Here is a 24,268-nt window from a genome sequence, read left to right as displayed (position 1 = left end):
CTTGATGCTGTCATTTGTCTCTCTATTGCCCTGTGATGGACTCTTGCTCTGCTCTTAAAAAGATCAAGCAAGTATTTCAATTGAATGAATCAACAGAACATGCAAATATTGGTGAAATGACCAACAGACATGATCCATGCAGCTTTGGCATTATTAAGATGGATTATTCATCCACAATTTAGTTGCAAATGATCAATAAATCACTAACAAACTGTTATTCATAAAATGCAAGCGAGTTCATGCCAGTGAACCTACAGCTCTGGCTTCCGGTTGGCATTCTCCAGGTAAGAGTGTCGCAGCTGTGCAACTGACACCCTTGTGTCCAGGGTGCCCACTTCCCCGTTAGCTACCCCAGGTGGAGGGGCAATTCTGGCAGCCTCTCTCCCGGCTCCTGCTCTCTCAGTGTGATACATGATGGAGTGCTGACTTACACCTATGTCTGACATGGAGCGGGTTCTTATCTTGGGTTTGGGCCCTCCACTTATTTCCATACTTCTGTGTTTGGCCTGAGGCAAAGAAGAGCCTCTCTGGAGGTAGACAGCTGAGTCCAACCTCTGATGCTGTGAAACTGTCTGCAGAGACACCATCTCTTTTTTAGTTTGGGGATTTTGATATTGTAGTTGAAAGTCCTCCACTTTCCTTGGGGGGAGTTTTGTTTGCAGTTCATACTCTCCTTGAGACTGTCTCTGGTTTTCCTGAGATTGTCTCAATTGGTTGTACTGATGTTCTCTTTGAAGATCTTGCTGGATTTGAGTTGTATGTTCAGCCCTTCTGGCTTCATACTGCTTCAGCTCTGGGGGTTCATGATGCATTATTCGGGACTCCGGATGGTGCACCGGCTCCAAGGACTGATCCGGTCTATGCTGCTGACGTACAGAGGAGTAGGCAGGCTGCATAGGTCTACAAACTCTCTCCTCTTGGGTGTCATGGCTAGAAGGATGCTCTCTTACTCTTTCCCTGATTCTCTGAGCTTTTCTTTCCCTACCCCTCTCTCTTGGCTGCTCATCATCCCAATCTTCCTCTACATGACTCCTCCTCCTCCTCTCTGGACTGATGTTTTGCCACTCCATGTCTTCATACAGGCCCCTGTGAGGATCATCCACGCTGCGTTCCCTTCGACGAATTTCAGATGGCAACACTGCCTTCCTGCTCTTTAGCAGGCCCTCCGTCTGTGCCTCCTCTTTTAGGACTTGTCTTGCTTCCATTCTTGCCTCCCTATGAGCAGCGTAGACTTGGTCGGCACTCACTCTTCTGCGTGGTTGTACTTCCTGGACTCCTGAAGGTGTCACAGTCAGCAATGGAGCATTCATGGCCACAGTAGGCTGAGGGTCCACAGCAGGGCCAGAGTGTTGGTACTCAGATGTGAAAGGAACAGGATGGTGACCCAGACTTGGTTGAGGTTGTGACACTGTCCTTTGCTGGGTGTGCTCTGAGTGTTGTGGTATATACTTCACAGTGCTGCCATGACTATGATGTCTGTTTTGGAGGTTCCTGTCTGGACTTTGGTCAGGGTGCTTCCGTGGTGTTTCTTCTCTGGACAACCGTTCTCTTACTCGGATTCTTGGAAAAGGAATGCATGTCAAACATTAACGTTTCAGTAAAATTAAAGAATGACATCCTTGTCATAATACCAACAAATTCATATCCCAAGGTAGTAGAAATAACATCTACCTTACACAAAGATTGGTTAGAAAATACCAACCAGACATTGCGGCAGAAACAATCATAGAACTGTGACTACAGCTTTCGATGGCTGTTTACACAAAAAGTGGCAAATGGCCTGCATTTGTATAGCACTTCATCAAATCCAAGCACTATAGTGCTTCATACTATAGAGTCACCCAGTCATTCTTGCAGCTTGACAGAAGCAAAGCTGTCATACAATCGGTGACACCAGGCTGAGACAGACAGGGGGAGGAGGGGTTGAAGCAGCAACCTGCTGGTTACAGGACAAATCCCTACCCCTGAGCCACTGCTGCCCCAGTGGACACAGTCAAGGCACAAATTAAGTGCATCCTTTCTATTTCTGGGATTTAAGGATTTCAGTCAGGTGCTGCAACCCAAATAAAAATGATAATCAGTGTGATCAACTCCACAAAAGCAAAAGTTTGTTGTTTTGGAGCATTTAGCTGTGCTTAATGTAATGACAGGGAGGAAAAGTATTGGCGATGGATCTTTCCCTGGTGGAGCAAAGCAATTTTTGCTCTCACTAGAGAATGGTTATAAGGTCAGTCCCAATTAGAAATCACTTTCTACGGTGAGAAAGTGTTTTTCACAAGTGGGAGCAATTAAGACAACTGCCCATTTTCACCTTGAGTTTGGCCAATTAAGTGCTGAGATAAATTGGATCCCAAGCCTCATTACTACCTTAGGTTTAAAATTTCACAACTGAGCAATCAGGAAAAAACTGAAACTGTTGCTTTTTAGAAAGAGTTGCCAGACAAAAAAACAATATTTTGTTTCTAAAGATAATGGCACAATCAAATTTTAGCAATGTTCCATCTAAGAATTGAACTGTTGCAATTACAGTTTCGCAAAAGTCCTGACTTCCTCCACATGGATGTGAGAGGCTGATAAAGTCTGATCAAATGACTACTGCAAGTTATTCCTACAAGATTCAGCTTTACTCGTTACTGAACCACATGGTGGCAATAAGCAAATCTGTTAATGTAAATGTCTCAGTTTTGTGCAGCAATTTTTAAAATCTCAGCAAATCATGCTACCTTTAAATGAAACTTACAGTGGAAAAGTCTCGAACATAAGACAATAATGGGACCCATATCAGCTCCTAAATCCTTCTCTAGTACAGCAAGATCAAGTAACAGCGTGCCATTGGAGTCAAGTCTGAATCCAACTCTCCCTCCCGAAAGTCTTTATGCCAAATAGTAAGTCCAGCTATTTTCATCTCTAACCCAATGACCTCTGGTAGTCAAAGGTCACTCTAATCTCATTGTGGACCGCTAAGCAGGACATAAGTGAAGGGAATCGGCTTTATCTAAAATGGCAGGAAGTGCTTGAACACTGCTTGTGCTTCTTGAGTGTACAATCAGTGTGATGAGGCCACAAGTGGGACTTTTAAAGCTATCTGAAGAGTGACGAAGCACTGATTAGAGTCACACATCAGCACTACCAAACAGAAAGAATACAAGGAAGTGACTCTTTACCACATAAATTACTGCCCTTGGACAATGTCAAATATTTCTATATTTCTGTTTCCTTTGACTAGAAATCCATTTGAGCATCTTCTGTCACAAAACTTGAGGTACTCTTAAATAAAGAACATCTACAAGTATCTTCCTTTTACTTGGTGTCTCTGGTTTTATCAGCTAATGAATTAAAAAAGTACAAAAAACACCATCGTTACTAAGCAGACCCTTACAACTGCTTAAGTAAATGCTATGTACTTGTCCACAAGGAACTTGCTATAAACTGCTTCCATTTTATATCTTCATTTTTTAGGGATTTTGAAGTTTCATAAGTGGATAAACAACTTCCGAATAATGTAGACTTTCCTTAACTTCTTTCACAAAAGAGTTTTGTCGTATAGATAAGAAGCAGACCTCTCTCTAAATTTAAATTGACAATTCAAAATTCATTAGTAAACGAAAAATATGTCCGCCGTCGCAAAACCAAACCAGAGCGTATACTTAGGTACAGCAACATATTTATCTAACTTGTCTACTCCATTGCTGCACACAAAGACCCTATGAACAAACTAAAACGTGATGCACATTAATAAAGTAGTACAATTTGCTTGAAAAGGACTCGCCTCACAGGACATAACCCTGTACAACTTGAAACAGGTGGAGAGATTGGGCTATAAAATCATCATATGTAGAAACACCAACAACATTTTCCAAGTTTAAAACCTGCTGTGAGTAGGTAAATTGTCTATTTGGACTCTCCACAGACTTTTCTCCAAACTTTTTGTTGACAAAGTAAACTAAGCGAACACACAGAGGTTATGATGGTTGCTTTTGTTTTTAGGCGTTTAAGTCTCATTTACCTCAGTTTTTCACCTGCTGGCAGCCAATGGAAACTGAGCCACTGAACCATTTGCTATGTTTTTGCAAACTCATAGTTGGTTGTGGTAGATAACTAGGATCAGTTGGAATATATGTAACATTGAGTTATTTTTAATAAAGAGCTTTGAGAAGACATTTGTTGTGAATTGTCTTCACCCAAGGTTCAATGCCCTTACTAGTGCCATGTTTCTTTATACTCACCCCTGCCTGTTGAGGATGCTCTGAGCCTGCTGCTCTATGAATAAATCCCCAGGCGAGATGCCGTAGCGTGTGGAGGGCAAAGATGCACGGCGCGCTGTGCGAGGAGAGCTCGGCACCGCGGCGATTGTGTAGTTCCGGGTGGAGGCGGGGCTTGGATCTCGGTGGGACACGTCGTGTTGGTGGGTGTGATGCCGCTGTTGTGGCTGAGGCTGGTGCTGCTCCTGCATCCGGCCTTTAGATGTGACTGAGCGCTCCTGAGCGCTGCCGCGGCGGTAATTCTCCACATTCATCGCTCTCTCCTGTTCTGAGAATCTGCCCGGTCGTTCTTGAGTTGGGGGAGGCGCTTGATTTGAGTGGGCCGGCCTCGGTGGGTCAGCAGAGGCAGGATCTGGGTGTGTGGTCATGTAAACTCGGCCCACTCCAGAGCGGTATGGTACCTTCGGCTCCCGTCCGTGAGCCTCCACCTCTGTTCTCTCTCTGTCTCTCCTGGCGGTGATGTGCCGGTCAGAGTTGTCCTGTTCACGCCGTGACCGGTAGCGCGGTGTATACTCAGTGTCCGCCTCTTGATCCAGGAGGATCCCATAGCGCTCTGACAGCTGCCGGCGGCGCTCAGCTTTGTAGCGGGCGATGCGTTCGGCCTTGGAGCTGAGGTTGGACGGTGGACCTGACGTGGGTGTGGATGAGGTGGATAATGTCACGGGATCGACGTACACCACCACTGGCTCTGGACGTCCGCTGCCAGTGCCACCTTTCACCTGCGGTGTTCTGTCTGGAGAGGTCACCTTCTTCTGTGGCGGCTCCATCTCTTCTCGACTGTAACGCCTCACTAGGGTAAACAGTGGAAATAATTGATTGACTGCATTATTTAACGCGCAATGACTGTGCAAGTTTGAGTCTTTTTTTGTAATAACTAGATTTATGCCAACATTAATTTATCTGATCAACAAATGTGAACTTTGGTATAAAGTAGAGTTCTTTGCTGACTCAATCAAAGCTATGTGTCCAGGTAAATAGGCTATCACATTGGCCCAAATCAACCTCCCTCCATAGTTCCACAATATTTAATTCTACAGTTGGAATTAAATATAGTCTTTTCTACAAATGTGGGGGCTGTTGACATGCTTTAAAAATATGACAAAATGAACTTAAATAGCCATCACAGGCAAAAACCTGACCTATTGTACTTCCTCAAACCGGTTAGAATAAGTCTATGGGTTACACAAAACATGTTCATTGCATTTTTCTTGCACAAAATCATCCTAAGACAATAAGATTTTAGTCTGCTCCATTCTAACTACTTTGAGCACCTTTCAGAACAAGCTGTTTAGGACACTTTGTCACTTTAAATCCAAATAAGCTGCTGCTGGTCACATCCCCAAACTCAACATTTACACTCGCATGTGACAATGGCCACAAACTAATGCGCAATTATACAACCGTACATCTATGAAAAGCAAAAGCAGAGCCTCCTGCACAACCAACTAAAACCCAGTAAGTCGTTTCTGGATGGTAAGTCAACAACAAAACACTTGTCTTTTCCAGCAGCCATTGTACAGCACATACAGTGGTAAATCCAGCTGACCAAACGTGCTGGAGCTTCCCTGGGGTTCCTGATTTGTGACGTTACATTCAGAAAGGTTTTGAAACAGACCATTGTCCTTTAATCAAAAAACATTAACTTATTGACAAAAACTGTCTGGGTGTTTTTTAAGCACTTAGGCTGTTTTCAGAAGCAGTTGAAACCAAAATGGAAGCACAAAAATGCGCAAACCTTTGCATAATATATCCCCTTTAAATATGCTTACACAACTATTTGCATTGACAAATTAAAATACCAGTGTTAATTGTAAAGAGTGACTAAAAGACAAGAGTTATTTATTTATTATTTTTTAATTAAGCTTACCCATCCCACGAGGCTCACAGGGGTCTGAAGCACGAGTGTACCGAGGCGGATCTTCTTCCAGCATCCTGTTGGCTACAAAACCACCTGGCACCAGAGCAGGTGGTGCTTCACTTTCAATCCCCTCTAGCCGCCGGGCTATCCTTTCTTTCCTAAAAGAGATTAAAGTTAGAGCCAGAAAGTCAGCAACACTTCACCTGTCCAAGTCTTAAAAAGATGCTGTAAAGGAGTTTGACATCGGTGTAACAGTGCATGTACTGAAAATATCCAGGTTTGGTAGAAAAAAATAAATAAATCACCACTTTATACCTGAACACATGCAGAATGTCTGTGTTACATAATGTGCAATGCAACGTTACGTAGAGCAGTTTTTTAGAAAAGGACTCCCGGGTTTTTAAAAAAGGACTCCCGGGTTTTAATAAATTATTAAATTACTTGTCTAAAGCAACATGAAGCTGAATAAAAAAATCACTGGTACTGAAGAAAAATCAGCTAAAGTACAAATCCAGCTGCCTGCAGCATTCACCCAGCACTTAACATAGATTAATTTCAGTTAAAGCAACTTTGTATTATTGGTATTTTGCCACTGTAAGGAATTCCTTCCTTCCATCCTTCTTTCCTTCCTCCCTCCCTCCCTTCCTCCGCCCATCCATCCATCCATCCATCCATCCATCCATCCATCCATCCATCCATCCCTTAAGTTAAGCAAGTCAAAAACGTGCCGAACTGTTACTTTAAGCCAGTGGTTCTTAACCTGGTTCGATCGAACCCCAGGGGTTCGGTGAGTCGGTCTCAGAGGTTCGGCGGAGCCTCTGCCGCGGAGATAAAGACACACTTGTGTAAAGTCGTGATGACGCCCCGCTTTGCCATCACTTGCTGCAGAGGATCACGTTACATTGCTTAGCCAATCAGAGGATCACGTTACATTGCTTAGCCAATCAGAGCTGCGGAGGAGCCCTGATTGAAGGAGCTCCACTCTCAGCATGGATTTGAACTTGTGTCTTTAATTACTTCAGCAAAGCTCACAGTTTTTACCAAATTCTGTAGCTTTCGGTGTACTTCTAAATCTGCTCCTTAGTCGCATCTTTTCGGGGTTGCTACTGCCTCTAGTGGCGTGGGGGTGGTAACACAACTAATATAATTACATTACTAAATCAGAATACCGCAAAGTCTTTATTATTTATTATAAATTTTTCATTCTCTTAAGAATGTAGAGCTAATTAAATGATCTAAACAAGATCTTAAAGTGGTTCCAGTTTCTCTCTTTGGCCAACCTGTTGAAACTGTGGCAAATTTTAAATAGCTTGGGTCGTTCCTGGACAGTCACCTCAACTTTGCTGAAAACACTGACTATATTTTGAAGAACCGTTCTCAGAGACTCCACCTTTTAGGAAGACTTAGTGATCATGGGGTGACCAAACCAGGGTCTAGTTGGGTCACCCCTATGTCTTGAATTTGGGGGGAAAAAAACATATTTTATTTATCACTACAGAAGGGTTCAGTGAATGCGCATATGAAACTGGTGGGTTCGGTACCTCAAAAAACGTTAAGAACCACTGTTTTAAAACCAAGTCGGGATTTTTGTGTTTACATCAAATTATGCTCACCTGTTCATTTCCAGATCCTTGCAGATAGCTTTCTCAAAGTATTTTTTCAACTCCGACACTAAAAATATGACAAATAAATCTAACATTTAGAAGTCATAAAAAAGTTGTTGTTGTATTCAGTGTTATCGATACACACCCTTGGGAAGAACGACCAGAAGTTTGGCATCTGTGTCTGAAACACTCTTGACCAAGTTGGTCTTGTCTTTTACGGAGAAGTCACTCTGAAAACTTAGAAGATAAAAAAAGAGTAAATTATTCACATCCTGGTTATTATTAAGGTTAATCAACCAAAGTTAAAATAGGTTCGTTATTAACAAAGACCAAATCAAGAACTCATTCCTATTAACCCATTACCCTACGACGAACCAGTTTACATCCCTTTAAGTACAGAAGTGGATGAGAGGTGAACCATCTTTATACAAGAGAAGAAGTCAAGTTGCCTCCCAGTTAAGCTCTTAAAGGGTAGAATGGAAAACGTAAGAGTCTTTAGACAGCCAGATCGCTTCTTGGCTTCAGCTGACTCATCTTTAAGAGGTGATGGAAGGTCACAGAAAAGCTCTGCTGCTGCTGAAGGCATCAAGGCCCAAACTAAGAATTAGGTCATTAAATAATGTCACACCATCCAAAAGGAAAAAGATGAACAAAGGTTTCCCCAGCAGGCCACACCTGTAACTACGACTTTCCTTTCTTTAGAAAACTCTCCTATTTTTTTTGAATATTTTATGTTTGTTTTGTTTGTCTACACCAGGGGTGTCAAACTCCAGTCCTCCAGGGCCGCTGTCCTGCAGTTTTTAATGTGCCACAGGTACAAAACACTGGAATGAAATGGCTTAATTACCTCCTTCTTGTGTAGATCGGTTCTCCAGAGCCTTGCTAATGAAATAATTATTCTGTTCAGGTGTGGTGCAGCAGAGGCACATCTAACAGTTGCAGGACAGCGGCCCAAAAGGACTGGAGTTTAACACCTGTGGTCTACACCAATGTCTGACAGAAAACTAGTGTTTATTCTGAGGTCTTATCATGAATTTCTCCAAAGATGCACATTATGTCATATTAAATATCCGTAATATAACTCTGTTGGACTTCCCACTTGTTGCTGGATTTCTATTAAATCAATTTCATAACACTACTTGCTAAAAACTAGATGTCCATGGGGTTATAACCCAGTACTTGCCCATGTTTAGTCCAGAAAATTATGTTGAAACTTTGATTTTTTTTTCTACACTGCAAGTTAGAAGTAGAGCCTAAGCAAAGACAATGAAAGTAAAGCTTGGTAAGCCCTATCGAATTATATTTGCTCATCAATAAACCATTTTATGGACAAGTACAATAACAAGACAGTGCATCACCATCTTTTCCATGATTATTTAATAAATATGTTCCCAGGTGACATTTAAACTACTGCAGACAGTTCTTGGGGAAGTTTCTGCTGTTCCAGATACTTTACAGCATCGCACTGAACATAGTTCTGAGCAAATTCCCTCTGATAAACATAAAGGTTGACATTATACAGCAGCGCCTTGTAGACCTACTTTAAAATGCACAAATAACAGAAAAACGAGTTTGTATTCAGTCTCCTAAATTCTGGACTTTTCCATAAAGGGTTTTGATGTTTTTTAGATGAACAGTGAATAAACGGCATCATGAAAATCTTGAGATATCAAATTTATGTGTCACAATGGCTCAGTCCAAGTCCGAGGCTAAATCCAGCTGTTAATCTGAGGCAAGATTAGAAACAATTTTTTGCAGAGGCTCTTTGTCCAATCTGTGATTTTAAAAAAGTTTGGAAAGAAGAGACAAAGACTTCAACCATACAGCTACAAAATGTAGTTTTAAAACTGACTGAATTAGGCTGCAAAGAATAAATATATACAGTATATATTGCCACAAGTTTTCAAAACAAAATGTAAGTTAAACTTTTTTCCCTCTTTTTTCATGTGAAAATGGAATTGACAAAGCAGCAGCAGGCGATTTCATCAGGTCATTCTTTGAAAGATGAAAATGAAGATATGATTTTATGGTCCAACTAAAAATATATTCCAATATTTTCAAAGTTGCAAACGCAGTTCACACAAAGCATCATGGGTAATAGAAATAAGGAGTGTGTGTTTGTGCATGTGTGTGTGTGTGTGCGTGTTTTATTTGATGGCAACCTGTCAATCCACTCTTTCTGGTTCCTGCTAGAACATTATCAGTTTGTTTAAGAAGAACACTTATGTCACTAAGATACACACGTGATTAAAACATAAAGAATGAAACATTTTCCTTTCTTACCTTAGAGCTTCTGTTGGTAAAGAGGTTGAGCTGGAAAGTTTTGTAGGAACTTTAGATCCAAATCCTGAGAAGAGAAACAGGATGGTATTTTTAACATTAAATAATCTACACAACCATTTTCAGTTCAGTGATGCAGACATTTCAATAATCAAACTACACTCAGCAATAAAACAATAACACTTTTTCTATTCAAACCATGAACTCTTTGTGATCTGTGGAGATTGATATGAAGTGCATAGAGTGAAAGATTGATGTGGTTTTGCTCTTTGCACTTTGTATGTATGCATTTTTGTTATGTTTTGCTTTGGAAGATGAATTACTGCCTGTTTTGACAGTTTCAGGTACTGTGTTTTGAGGAAAAATCACAATTTATTAGCTGTATTCTGCCTTTTTAACATGTCATCAGTCTCTTTCCCAACCTTATTTATAAATATTCATAAACTTTCTCAGTTCAATAATAAAGACTTCACAATTTAAAGACCTCTTATGTCTGCAGTATTATTACTAAATATTATAATAGTCATACTGTCTGTGATTAATCCAAATGTTTCTCATTGTCCCCATCACCGTTTTGACATCACAGTCTGTAATTTCTATATTACCAATTCTGATGAGAACAAAACTCAAATATTCAGCCATAATTATACAAGACGGTCGCTGAGATCAACAAAACACACACATTTCCATCTGCATGCTGAAGGAGATTTATTCTTAGATTAGTGAGTTTGTGGGTAAATATTTGAACACATATGTATACTTTTTACTCATAATAAACTTTTGCATCAAATTCTTGTTTTAAAACCATTGATGTGTACTGTAATCGGAAAAAACCCAGTTTAAACATTATTTAAAGGGCTTAGTTAATACAACATTTATGAAAACAATTAGTGCACTGAAGCTTATACTCATATATTCAACTTTAATACTTACTATACTAACATTAAACTTTATCACAACAGCAGTTAAATTTCTACCACAGCAAAAGTCGATTGCAGTTCATGTTATGGTCAATTTTATGCCACACTATCAGCTGATAGTTGACCCTTTAACTCTTATGTCACACCCAGGAGACGCATCGTGTTTCTGCTCCAGACGCCTCCAGAGTCCCTCTGACTAATTTTGGCCTCCAAAAACTTTGTGCCAAAACACTGCAGCCTTCTTCACTTCTCATGGTGACAGGAACAGATCAAATCCCAAAAGGCAAAAATTTTTGTTGGTGCCAAAAGTGGTAGTTCACAAAGTTGTTTTTTCTCTGAAATACAGACAGACGATTCTGCTTGAGTTTCATTTCCATGTGTTCCATGCAGTCGCATTAATAAATACCACAATATTTGTATCATTTGTTTTTAAATAAACCAAAAGCCTGAGGGGAAACATGCTAGAGGTGTGCCTCACAAATATCCTTCCTCTGGTGGAAAGCCCCTCGATGCAGATGCCAGTTTAGCTTCCCTTGGAAACCCTGAAGGCTGCCAGCTACACAAACAGTCAGAGGTTCAAGACAGAGATGACCAAGGAGCAACTTAGGCGCTAAAGTCGGCATGATGAGACGAGGGATTGTCTAAAAATACTCAGAGCCTTCAAATAGACTCCACAGGTGAACTTGGCTGCAGCTTTCAGCTAAATGAGAGTTTAATTTAACGAGATAAGTGAGGTATCAACACCTCATGCGGGTAGAGTGAACATAGAGACTGTAACAGTATCACTACTTCTACATGTTCTACTCAATAGTAACGGTAAAAAGTAGCCATCCAAGAAATTACTCAAGTAAAAAAGTAACTCAACAAAACATCAATTACTTTATATTTCAATAGCTGTCATTGGGGAGACCAAAACATAAAGTTATGTAGAAATTTTATTATTTTAAAGAATCAAAATTAAAATAATTCATGTAAGAGAAAAACTTATCCAAATCAATTTCTTTCAATATAAAACTTATGAAGCGAACAAAAGCAGCAGGTGTGTCTCTGGGTCTGGTGATTTTTTTGGTTAAAACGAGATTCAGAGAAGTTACTCACATTGGGTAGAGAAGGAGTGTCCAAACATTTTGCCAAAACTAGCAAATTTAAACAACTGAACGGCCTCAAAAGTCATTAAAATAAAATGAAAAAATGTGTGTAATGTGCTTATTTCGTTTTTTTCATCTGCTAAAAAAAAAAAAATTATGTTTTAATAAAATCTGTATGTCATCAAAGACCCAAAACATGAAAAGGGCTTCAGAATAAGAAACAGCAACATTTAGATTTTTTTTTTTGCCACCAGTTGTTTTTACCATTCTTCAGGTAGTTAGCAGCCACCAATGACGACAAATAAATAGTTTTCCTGTTAAGGTGAATTGTTTCTCCACCATTAGCACATTTAGCAGTGCATACATGAGCATGATTGACAGCACTAAGACCCTCCTCCTGCCTCTGATGGGTTGTTTTTGACCAGGAGCAGTGCATTTTTGCAGACCACAATAGCAGCAGGTGGAGGAGCTCCATTTTTTCACAGATTATTTGTCTCACACCAAAACATGGTGACAGTTTTTAACAAAGATGTAAAACGCATTTTTGTAAAAGTTACAAAATGCAGCTTTAAAAGAAAACTTCCTGCATGTCTCTAACATCTAAAAACCATTGAAATAGTTCAAATAAACTAAGTTTAAGCAATGACTGTCTCTACTTTAATTTAACTTTACCAAAGCAAACAGAAACCTGAAACATAACCGTGTCACTCTGCTAAAATCAAACTGGAAGAAAACGGCAGGTCAGTGGTTCCTCTTCCTCAGGCCTTACCTTCCCTACACGGCTGCACATGGTTCACATGGAAACTGGAGATCCAGGGGTTTCGAAACATGTTTAAAAAGGCAAACTGAAGAACGGCCTGCTCACAGCCGTTTGCTCACAGCGGGGGCAGCGGACAGGTAAAGACGGAGGTGACACACACACACACACACCCACACACAACTACGGCAGAGAGAGAGAGACGGACTCAACGCAAGCTGCAACCCACACAGACTGGGAGTCACACCAGAATGAGTGCAGGTGTGTGTGCAGAGAGAGAGAGACAGCACAGCAGGGTGCTAAAGCAGCTCAGAGCCCCTAATCAGATTACAGGCAGAAATTAGCCTTGATGATAAAAACTCTGGAAGGGGATTGGAGGAGGGAGCCGGTGGAGCTGCAGGGGGTGCTGCAGGGTCCAGGGCTACTGGAAATCAGATGGTTGCTTAGTACAAATTCAGGTAGTGCGTCAGCCAGCATGCTATCAGGTTCCCAAAAAATGAGACCACATGTTGCACTGAGACTGCTCCTGTGATGCAGCAGTCAATTAGTAGAAGAGTGGAAACTCCCCCGAGACATTTCCATTCATAATCCCACAGATCCATCAGGAATATAACTTCTCTCACAGCAAGGTTTTTTTTTGTTGACTTGCCTGTTCTTCTCCTCTTTTCTCACCTGTTTCAACAGCACAAGTATGACATTATGTTTTTTACAGAGGTTTAAACTTTTTTTTTTTTTAAATTGGATTTCTTATTGTTATCAATCAATAAATAAGTTTATTCTTTCGATTTAACAAATATGATCATTATTAATTCACAAACACATTGTCTTACTTCGACGGAGTATTAGGGCCATGCAAAGAAAAGAAAATAATAAAACGACAAGAATAAAGTCATAGAGTAACGAGAATAAAGTCATAACATTTTGACTTTATCATGACTTAAATCTATGACTTTATTGTTGAAATATTAATATTTTTTTCCTGTAATATCACTTCATTCTTGAAATATTACGGATTTCTTCTCCAATTATTACGACTTTATTCTCATATTTTTCCAACGTTATTATAGTATTATTCCACTTTTTTGTCACACAAGTTTATCCTCATAAAATTATAACTTTATTCTCATAATTCTGTGTTTTTATTTTTTTGTTTAGTATGGCCTAATATTTCCGTCATGCTAATATTTCACTTACTATGCATAAGTGAAAAGGAAGCAAGAAGAAAGAAAACTCATATAAAATGTGCTTCTTTCTGAAGAATTATAAAACAAAAATGTTTCCATTAATGTAACAATTGAACTGGCAAAATATACATCATTTACCTCTTTACAGCTCAAACGTGGATAAGACTTAATATTTTTTTCTTATAAAGTATTTTGACTTGTTTGTCGCTGTTATTGAAAGGTCATAGAGTATGACCTTTCAGACTCTATGGAAGGTCATAGAGTAACCTTTCATAGGTACTTGCACTGCAACTCAACTTACCCAGTGCAGACAGACACTAATTTAAAATACTGATAAAGTCTGTGCTGTTAAAATAAAACAATTTAAAAAACAGAGGAAAAAATGAAAGGCACATTGATAATCATCACATAAAGTAAACGGATGTCAGTATATTCTGATGGCACTGACAATATTTTTTTTAAAAATCATCAAACTATGGTCAGGTTTGGGAATAGAGTAACTCCGGGTCCGTTCTTTACCCGGCGGACGACCCGGAAAGAAGAGATGACGAGGCAGTGTGGGAGGAGATCGAGGTCAGAGAAGATCAGACTGTTCTGAATGTTAACCACTGTCAAAGTAAATTCACATAACAAAATAAGCATTTGAATGATTAATTATAAGCAATTATTTTTATATCTGCAGCAAAAGGTCCACAATCGAGCACGTCATCCATATTGGTCTCACTTGGTTCCAAGCATTCCTGCAGCACTTTACCCTCATCACATCTGAATTCATATGTAGATTTCTAGAAATATAATTTCTTCTCTCCCTAAAACAGATGTAGAATGTGACTGAATTTATTCTATAAATGGAGGAAAATCTGCAGAAAATATGAGCAAATGACAGGAAAAGTTGACTGTAAAGTAGTTTATGGAGAACATTAGAATGGTTAACAATAAGCACATGCTATGAAGACTTCATGTTACCATGGAGATTTTCAGATTGTTTCACCGTTTCCCCTCAGACTGAAATTTTCCACAGTTGTTTGGTTGTTGCTTCTGGGATACAGAAGTGGCATTTTAACAAGTTTTCATAATTTAACTAGCAAATAAACCTAATTAAATAAAAACTTTCAATTTATTGTGAATACAAATTTTATTCAGTGTAAAACGGGTCAGGAAAATTAGTTTCAAATTTTCTTTGTAGAGCCAAATGAAATGGAAATAAAAATGGAAACTAAAGCAGACCTGACTGCAAAACCAAGAAGAACGCAAGTGAAATAAATTATAATATTATCAGAAGATGGTATAAAACAAAAATCAATTCAAAACAAAAGGACACAACCAATTCTAAAGTCCTTACACTGGCTAAAATATTTACATTTGTTTATAAATCACTAAGCAGCGTAGCACCAAAATACATTCAAGATTTCATGTTGTGTCAACTTTCCAGACCAGAACCAGGCCTTCTGGTTCTGGTTCTGCTCTGCATCCCCAGAACCAAACATGGAGAGACAGCATTCAGTTTTTATGCTCCTTTAATCTGGAACAAACTTCCAAAAACTGCAAAACTGCTGAAACACCGAGTTCCTTTAAGTCGAGGCTAAAAACCCAACTGTTTAGAGTTGTATTTGATTCACAATAACTGAAACATTGATCAATATATTTGATATTGATTGAAAGAAGTCAAGTGATGCTCACTGAAAGGTTCAGAGTGAATATAATAATATAATACACAGTGACAAGCCAAAACTAAAAAGCACATGGCCATGGCGACTACCGGAAAAAGTCCAAAATCAACTGTACTTTCTGAAGGGTGCTGAACTTTACGGGTCAGACTCAGTGATCTGAGGAAGTCATGCGTGTGTTTGTAAGCATGCTTCATCTTGTGACGGTTACAGGATGTCCTGGGTGTTGGCTTTCATTGACAGGAGAATGACTGGTTTGTACATCTCATGCTGAGACACTTAAATGTTTGGGATAGTTTCGGTCTTGGGACAGAAAACAACTGTGGACTGGGTTGCCAGATCTGATGGCCATTTTCCAGCCCAAGCACAAAGTGAAACACACCCAACTCCAAAAAAAAGAAGAAAAAATAAAACTGTCCGAATTGTTGTTTCATCAACCACATTTGTAGATTTGTGACAGTTCATGTCGTTTTTGGTCGTCTGTTACTATATTCTGACCAGAACCAGTTCCCATAGGGAACACAATGAGACTTAAATACTGACGTTGCCCTCAGACTTCTGTTTTCCACTTCTACTACATACTGACAATTGATTAACCATTGACTAATCATAGATTATATCACATTCTGCATTTTCTGGATGCTTCAAAATAAATTAACTAATGAGATAAGTGAACTAACACAGCATTTAGTTAAAAGGTTTGTACCTTCAATAACTATTTTTGAAGAAAAAAAAAAGTTCCTCTGAACACTTACTAAAAACTTGCCAAATGTTGTAAAGCAGCCAAATTTTCAACACCCATTTCAAAACAAATTTTTCCAGCCATAGGTGTTTAAAAGCAGCCCAATTGGACAGAAACCCACCCAATCTGGCAACACTCACCATGGAGTCATGAGGTTAGCCTCAAAATACCACATCTTTATCTTCAGACAGAACATTGTGGGTAAATCATTAGTATGTTTACTCAAATTAAGGGGTAATCATTAATTTTGCACATTTGAAAAGCAAAAATTAGGGCTGGATGATATGGCTGAAAAACTGATCATGATATAAGCGTTTCATATCAGCCGATATCAATAATTATTGATTAGTTTTTTTGTTCTGAACATCTGAAATACGCCAAGATACTTTGCGTTGTTTTATCCACAGTTTTCTCTCCACTCTGCTGTTTATTTTTAATCAGTTATGAGGCAAAGTGGTGAAACCTTAAACTGCTGCTGCGCAAGTTACTCAACAGGTTGTTGCTAGGTAACCAAAGAATGAATGAAATGTTGCTAGGTAACCAATGAGTTAGTGAGCTTAGCTACATCTCCCAGAATGCTGTGTGATTCTGGATCGCTATGTTCAGTGAATATTTTACATTATTGAGTAGTGAATATTGATCATGTGTCTATCGAGATATATATTCATATTATCGTCCAGCACTGGCTAAAATGTAATACTCTGAGTAAGAGTCTGCTGATTGTGTTGTCTGAAACAAACTTCAGTGTTGTCATCAAAACAACTCCTCAAAGTCCATTTTAAATTTAGTCACTTGGAAGGCCAGTGTTGTTTACATCCAAGATGTCTTATGATGACACTCTTTGGACGCTTTGGACAACTAAAAAGAAAAAACAAAAGAAAAAAATCAAGGGAAGACAGAGAGTGTTTGGAGGAATGAGTGGGAGCTGTAAGATGGATGACGAGTTTAAAGACAGGGGGAATGCGAAGGAGAGCGGGAAAGAAAACAAGACAGAAACGAAGGCGTGGAGACGGTCCTCTGGTAAACACGGAGCGGCCGCTCTCTGAGGCAGCCACTCACAACACATGTTGCCTTATTAGGGACGTCTGCAGGGAGCGCGGGCAGACGAAGGAGAGCTGGAGTTAGTGCAGGAGAGAGGGTGAGAAAAGGCATCACAAACAGGAGACGATGATCCGGACCAAGACGTGGCAAACTACGCGGGTCGGTCTGTGCTGAGCCTGCAGAGTCAGTGGGTTCACCTCAACAGTATTACTCCTGTCATTTTAAATGGCAGGAGTAATACTGCCATTAAAAATGTATCACTTTATATAGCTATTATATATGAAATGAATTTTTAACAATTTAAATACTTGTTTTAACTATCTAAAGGAAATGCATCCAAATACAAACATGATTTGTTTTCTTGATTTCTTTTTCTTCATATCAGAAACAAACTCCTTAGTTGAATGAAAATTATTTTAACATAAATCCAGTCAGAGCACAGAGGTCAACATGTCAGTTTTCAGACGAGCCTTACACCAAACATGTTGACTTCTACAGAAACACATCAGACTAATTTGACTAATTCAATTCAATAAATTCTATTCATTTATTACATAAATCCATAACTGTATTTATATGCAAATAACCATTGATATTTTTTAGTCATACTTTTTTCCTTCCACTCAACTTTCTACTAACATGCTTCATTGCAAGCATCTTAATAGCATATTATTTGATACAAAGTTTTGGCACTAGGATGGGGTGAATCTTTTGGCCATGTCAAAATTGGTTTATTTCACAAAACTGCAATGGAAACTTTTTGTCGCATCACATGATCAACAACCAGGTGTCACCACTGACGCAAACCACGAAGAAGAAGATGACAGGAAGTAGTTAGAGGATCATGGCGCAGCATGTCTTTTAAACAAAATTATTCACATTTCTTATTTAATGCAATTTTTCCCGACATTAACGGAATATTGACAAAGTTTTGTCCACATTTGTCATGAAAATGCAGCATTAATTGATAATTTATCTAGTACTTGTTTTATGGTCTCTACTTTTACTAACAGGCTAGAAGTGAAGTAAAGCTTTTAAAAATAGTTGGATATTATAAGATTAAAGAAAGAAAAGCCATTTTTATTGATATTTATTTTCTATCTTTATCAGAGTGTTGCGGTATTTACGTTTTGTGATATTTTGGGGATGTTTGCTGTTAGCGTAATTGCCTCTTCTTGAAAAAAAATCAGCTGCGTATTTCTCTGCACATCCTCTGAGATTAACAGGATGATATTTACAGAATCAAGTCTTAACACACTGGCACCGATATGGTTGCAGAAATATAAACACACACGAGGAAAACTGCAGACTTTGAGACTTTTGGGGTCAAGCGTGAGGCTGAAGCTGCACAGCTGGACCTTCATCCTCACTCCTTCCTTAAATATTTACTCTGGAATTCCCTGCTTGGATCCAGACCTGCCTCCCTCTTGTCTGCCAAACATCAACACTGCCTGACGCTCAGCGCAGAAATCTGCATGCTCTGCTCTTATATGGACGTCGATGAACACAGAGGCTGGTGCTGAGTTGTGCACAGCAAACGCCCAGAGAAAAACAGAAAGAGAGGGAAAGTGATTTTACTTCATGCCAGGTTGTTCCAAGATTTGTCTGTTCCTTATTAAAAGAACTAATTTTATTTTACAGTAAATTGTAAAAGGATAGTTTTGTCTTTTTGATACGATTATTGCATTATCCATTGAATATATTCAGTGTAAAAACTGAATATATTCACAAACACCATTTTATAAATATATTTTGTGTATTAAAACTTTCAGTGTCTTATTTTATCCCAACATTCACATTTCAAATATCTAATTTGACCAAACAATGTATTTTAAGACCATGAAAATGTTCTTTGTTTATCCTATCAAATATATAATATAGTAATATATGATTTTGTTTCCAGAAAGTTTAACTTATGTATGAATTATTGTCTTATCTGTTTTCTTCTTCATCTTGTATTTTTTCATGGCGGTTGTCAAGCAACATAAATACTTTCTAGATTCATGATTCACTCCTCAGTATTTTATTTAATCACTTCCTGCTGGAGTCTCCTGATAAATGATGCATTGCTTTCCAATTACCAAAACATGACGGTACATGTCTGTATCATGCCATATTTACCTCGTGTGTGAACAGAGAAATTGGAATAATGGTTTTGAACATAGTGAATATTTGAGAAATTGTGTATTTATATTTTTACGAAGAAATGACTAAATCGACCAATGATTGATGGTATTAATCTCAGCATACCTTCTGGTGTAAAAGCGAACTTATTTTCCAGAAGTCAGCCACACAGAACAAAGCTTATTGTCCAGATTTCCTGTTCTACAAAGCAGATTATGAGTTTAACTAAAGCTTACAAGAAAAGCGTGCACTTTAGTTGTATATGCAGGGCCTGCCAAAAGTTGTATTGTGCCTAAAACAGAATTTAATTTGGGGCCCTTCTTCCTGTGGAGACCATCACCACCACTAACATCAATATAATACAGATTTGTATTTGTAACAAGGAAGGTTAATGTGCTTTGTCCCATAAAAAACAATTCTATAAAGCAAGCAATAAACGTTACATTTTGCTATTTTATATAAAAAGCAATCAGCAACTTGCTGAGACGTATACGTGAACAAACTGAGCTCAAACACGAAGAAAAGATTAAACTCGTAGCATCAGATTGTAAGCGGTAACAGAACAATCAACCAGTGAAGTTTATTCTTTACACTCTTACAAATTAAACTTACAAATTCCTTAAAATCTTGAATTTTAAATGGGCAGTAATGTGTTTTCCGGACACATAGTGCCTTTTTATAGCACAATCAAGTGTTAACTTCAGTTGTTGTAAAGAATTCTATATACATCAAATATGACTTAAAAGAAATTTTACTTCATAATTTGACGCCTTGAAATTGGGTCTCTGTCTCTTTAAAAATTTCTACTCTTTCTGATACTCTGCCTTCAGGGAGTCATCACAACATCTCTCTTTTATTAACCCTTTAATCACATTTTTACTCGTGTTGCACTGAGAAGTAGCTCGTAAAATGAGTTCAGCAGTTCAGCGCAGCTCCTCCAGGTGTTTGCTAATTGCCGCTGGCTAGTCTGAAGGAGCTTACCTGCAGCTCTTAGATGGAGCTGGGTCCACCTAGGTGTTCTGCACAGCTGAATGAAGATTAAAAGGATTATTGCAAACATTCAAGAAAGAATCAAGGCAACACTCTAGTTATGTTTTTGATTAGGGAATAACATATCATGAAAAGCTAAAAAAAATTGACTTTATAAAATACTGTCTCTTTAAACCATTTAAAAACGTTTTAATTGATCTAGGCTGAAACCATCAAATCAAATTTAATAAAAAGAACTCGAGCATTTATGCAATCTGCCTTGGAGGTTTGGATTCAATGAGCATATGTCTGCAGCGCGTGCAGATCTCATGTAAGGGGCATTCAGTGACAGAGGGTCAGGAGTGGGGCCAGCCTGTAAACTTGTCCTCCTGTTTTTGATGGGAAACAGCAGGTGCAAGTCAGCAACCAATGACTGAGCAGCAGCGAACAGTCATACGGACGCTACAAAAACAAAACTGTGGGGAAATGATGTTGGAACAACATGCAAGGCAAACACACACACACACACACACACACACACACACACACACGCAAACACACACACACACACCCGCATACCGCCAATCGACTATAATCTGCAGCTTGGAATGCTAATACCTCTGTGGTCACTTGAGACACGAGGAGAGGGAAACTCAGTTGGGACACAATGTTAAACTTAACACAGCTAAAGTTTGCCAACACGTTTGGAGGGACTATGAAATTGCACAATTACTGATTTAAGTGTAAATTCACAGATTGTATGTTAAGATTTTTTGTTGTCGAATTCTTGTCTTTTTAAAGTGATTCAAACTTTGTTTTGTCAATTATGCACGTTAGAAAACAGTTTTTCATGACTTGAGTATTTTCCAGATATTAAATATGTTTGTAATTTTTTTATATTTTCTATAAACATGTGAGAGAAAGACACAACCGATGATTTGAACTAAATGTTAGGTCAAACAAACCAAAGAAAATACTTACGAGTAGATATTCCTTCAATAACAAAGAGAGTTCATGTGTCCTTAAAACCGAATAGACCCTTAGTTCCTCGGTGGGATGGTGAGGAGTCAGGAGCTGCAGGTGTGAGCAGAAAACCACAAATGAAGGATCCGGGGTCATCCACCATGAAGCAGGTCCAACCACAGCGGCTGACAAATATAGCCTGGGTGCTTTCCCTCCAGTGCTCTGCAGCACCGGGAGAAATAAATCTGTCCAGGAACGGCCAAGCGGAGAAATGAAGAAGGGAGAGGCAAATGAAACAAACAGGAACGGGGTTAACAGGAGCGTGCTGAGGTGAAAGAAAAAAAAAAAAGAAAGATGCTGGAGTTAAATCCTCAAACTACTCCAAAAACTGGAAATAGTTGTCCTGATGTCGCCCCTTCCTGGAGAAGAAGTTTTGTTATCCTGCTCTGATGGCGTTTAGATGGATGTAACACGCTTCCAAGGGGTTTGGGAGCGCGTCCCAAAATTGTTGTGGTAACCTCACCCCACAGCCACCATGTATGGAGTGAAGGGAGCAGGCGCGATGGAAGAGCAGCTGCCATAAATAGCCAGGAAGCATCAGACCTCCAGCGCAGGGGGATCGAATCAGCTGCTCAAACCAACACAACTGAGCTCCTGCAGCGCAGCGACAAAACTTTAAAGCTTTCTGCTTTGCATTGTTTTGTAAAAAAAAAAAAGATAAATAAATAAGAAGTGGTGCAATGAAGGTTTTTGTTTAGGAGTGGACCACCTAAAGCAGGGGTGACTAACTTATTTTTATTTTGGGTCAATACAAGATCACAAACGTCCTCAAAGGGCCGGTTGTGGCAGAATGTATTGATAAAACGTCTAATTAACAAACTTAAAATAATAATAAATACCTGTCTCAGCAATTTACATCACGCCAAAAGTGATCATATAGGAAAATGTGATTTTTGTTTTCTAGAAGAGACAGAAAAACAAATATTTTGTTGAGAGAAGGGAACTGGAACAAAGATCACGTAATAAATTCCAGTTGAATATGCAAGACATTTTGGACAAACTTTCTACTTCTGAATCTTGTCAGGGTTTTTTTTAGCTTTAAAATCTGTGTAATATATATTTACCATCCCGGTCCACACTCCATTCTAGTAAATGACAGTAAAAGACATTTAAACATTGCTTGCCAACTACCATAAAGAAGAAGAAGTAGAGCAAGCCTCCGACAAACAGGATTCATGTCTAAACAACAAAAAGTGTTATAATGGCAGAAGCAGTGGGGCTCATTATTTAATTAATTGTTGCCTTATAGGCCAACTGAAGAAATGACAACAGGCGATAAAATTCTCCAACCAGTTGTACATCAGGGAAACAATGACAAATCAATCCTAAAGCCCAAATCTTCCGCATTCAGAGGAGGAATGAGCGGCACAAAGTCTCATTGGATGTGAGTGTGAAAGCTGTGTTGCACGCAAAAGTTTGCAGGTACAAAACGGGTGAATAATGACTTAAATAATACTGGCTTTAGAAAATCTGCCTTCAGGAAAAATGCTTGAAAATAAACAGAAGCATAAAAAAGTGCTTACATGTAAAAGCCTCAGTTGCTGCAGTAGAACTATATACGGCATTGGAATCATTGGAATTTATAAATAAAATCAAACATAACTACCTTATTGATATTTGATTTGACTACCAATGTTATGACATTAAAAAAAATTACCTTTATGCAGACGAACATGTGGTTGATCAGTTTCATTCAACTTGACATGAAATGGCTGCTGGCCTGGATCCATTTCTTGTATTATTCCAGACTCTTTTGGGTTTGGGAAATATAATACATTTTTATTCCACTGTTAACGATCTGGTTAACGGCTGTCTGGGTTACATGTTCCCCACTGACAACGTTGTACCATGATTTCCTACTATTTTCCTCCAAATCTCTGTGACCGCAGCGCATTAGCATGTTGAACCCCGTCATGTTCCTCCGGGTAAGGGGCGTGTTCTTCGGGACAGATACCTCCCGCCGATTGGTCAGCTGCTGACGAACCACCTAAAATGATTGACAGGTGGCATGACGTCAATTGATAGGTACTTCTTGAAATAAAAAAAATAACGATGTTAAACATTGTTTTGTAATTTGACAGTACACAGATAAAAACTACTTTGCTGTGATTGATAAAACATTATTTTAAAAGTTCTACCTGTGCGCACTGGAGTCCAAATCTGACAGACTTGGGGGATTTTGTGGCCCATTGCTGTGGTTCAACAATGGTACAAATTTCCTTGTGAAATGTTGTATTTTTAATCAGTATAAAATTATTACTGACATAATTTTCTTACAATGAAATGTACAACACGAAGTATTTGTCTTTTTTAAAATCAAACTTTTATAAGTGGAACCACGTTTACCCAGATATATTTTTATTTAAAAACTCACTTTGTTCCAAGTTTCCATTTAATTTATTGAAATTGGTGTTTAATAAATTAAATTAACATGTTTAGCACAGAGAGCATTACATCCAGTGAACAACAGCTGCATGGATTAAAGTGTCTTGAAGATGGGTTTGAGATTAAAACGTGCAACATTTTTTCTTTGAACACATTAAACTCTGAAGCAGATGGGCTGCAGGACTAGAAGATCACACTGGGTCAAACTTCTAACTAAGTCAGTTCAAGTCATTCACTTTGTGCCAATTCGGTAAAAATGTTGCACCAACCATGTTCATCTCAGTTACCACACTGGACTCATTTTCTGATGGTTACTTCCAGCAGGATAAACACCAAAATAAATCTCAAATAATCTTAAAATTTT

At 38.8% G+C, this 24,268-nt stretch overlaps 1 protein-coding gene across 12 annotated transcripts in view; it reads right to left on the bottom strand.

Annotated features, from left to right (window-relative positions):
* The window catches only part of svilb (supervillin b), a 52,318-nt gene extending 30,381 nt beyond the window's left edge, over nt 1-21,937 (bottom strand). For 8 of the 12 annotated variants that reach the window (XM_008433943.2, XM_008433939.2, XM_081597925.1 and 5 more), the window contains exons 1-7: nt 12,782-13,026; nt 10,008-10,071; nt 7,870-7,961; nt 7,734-7,791; nt 6,130-6,278; nt 4,227-5,052; nt 256-1,560 (exon numbers count right to left, since the gene is read on the bottom strand). In XM_008433943.2, the coding sequence (XP_008432165.1) occupies nt 256-1,560; nt 4,227-5,052; nt 6,130-6,278; nt 7,734-7,791; nt 7,870-7,961; nt 10,008-10,071; nt 12,782-12,842 (2,555 nt within the window). In that variant the 5' untranslated portion in view covers nt 12,843-13,026. Of the gene's footprint in view, nt 1-255; nt 1,561-4,226; nt 5,053-6,129; nt 6,279-7,733; nt 7,792-7,869; nt 7,962-10,007; nt 10,072-12,781; nt 13,027-21,477 lie in introns of those variants that run through there. The other 4 variants (XM_008433946.2, XM_008433940.2, XM_008433945.3 and 1 more) reach the window with 4 other exon arrangements.
* Between the last annotated feature and the right edge of the window lie 2,331 nt (nt 21,938-24,268).

Source organism: Poecilia reticulata, chromosome 17 (assembly GCF_904066995.2).
Source record: "Poecilia reticulata chromosome 17, P_reticulata-male-v2, whole genome shotgun sequence".
Lineage (NCBI taxonomy): Eukaryota > Metazoa > Chordata > Actinopteri > Cyprinodontiformes > Poeciliidae > Poecilia > Poecilia reticulata.
The sequence above is the reverse complement of the archived record's forward strand: the minus strand, read 5'-3'. Positions and strand labels throughout refer to the sequence as shown.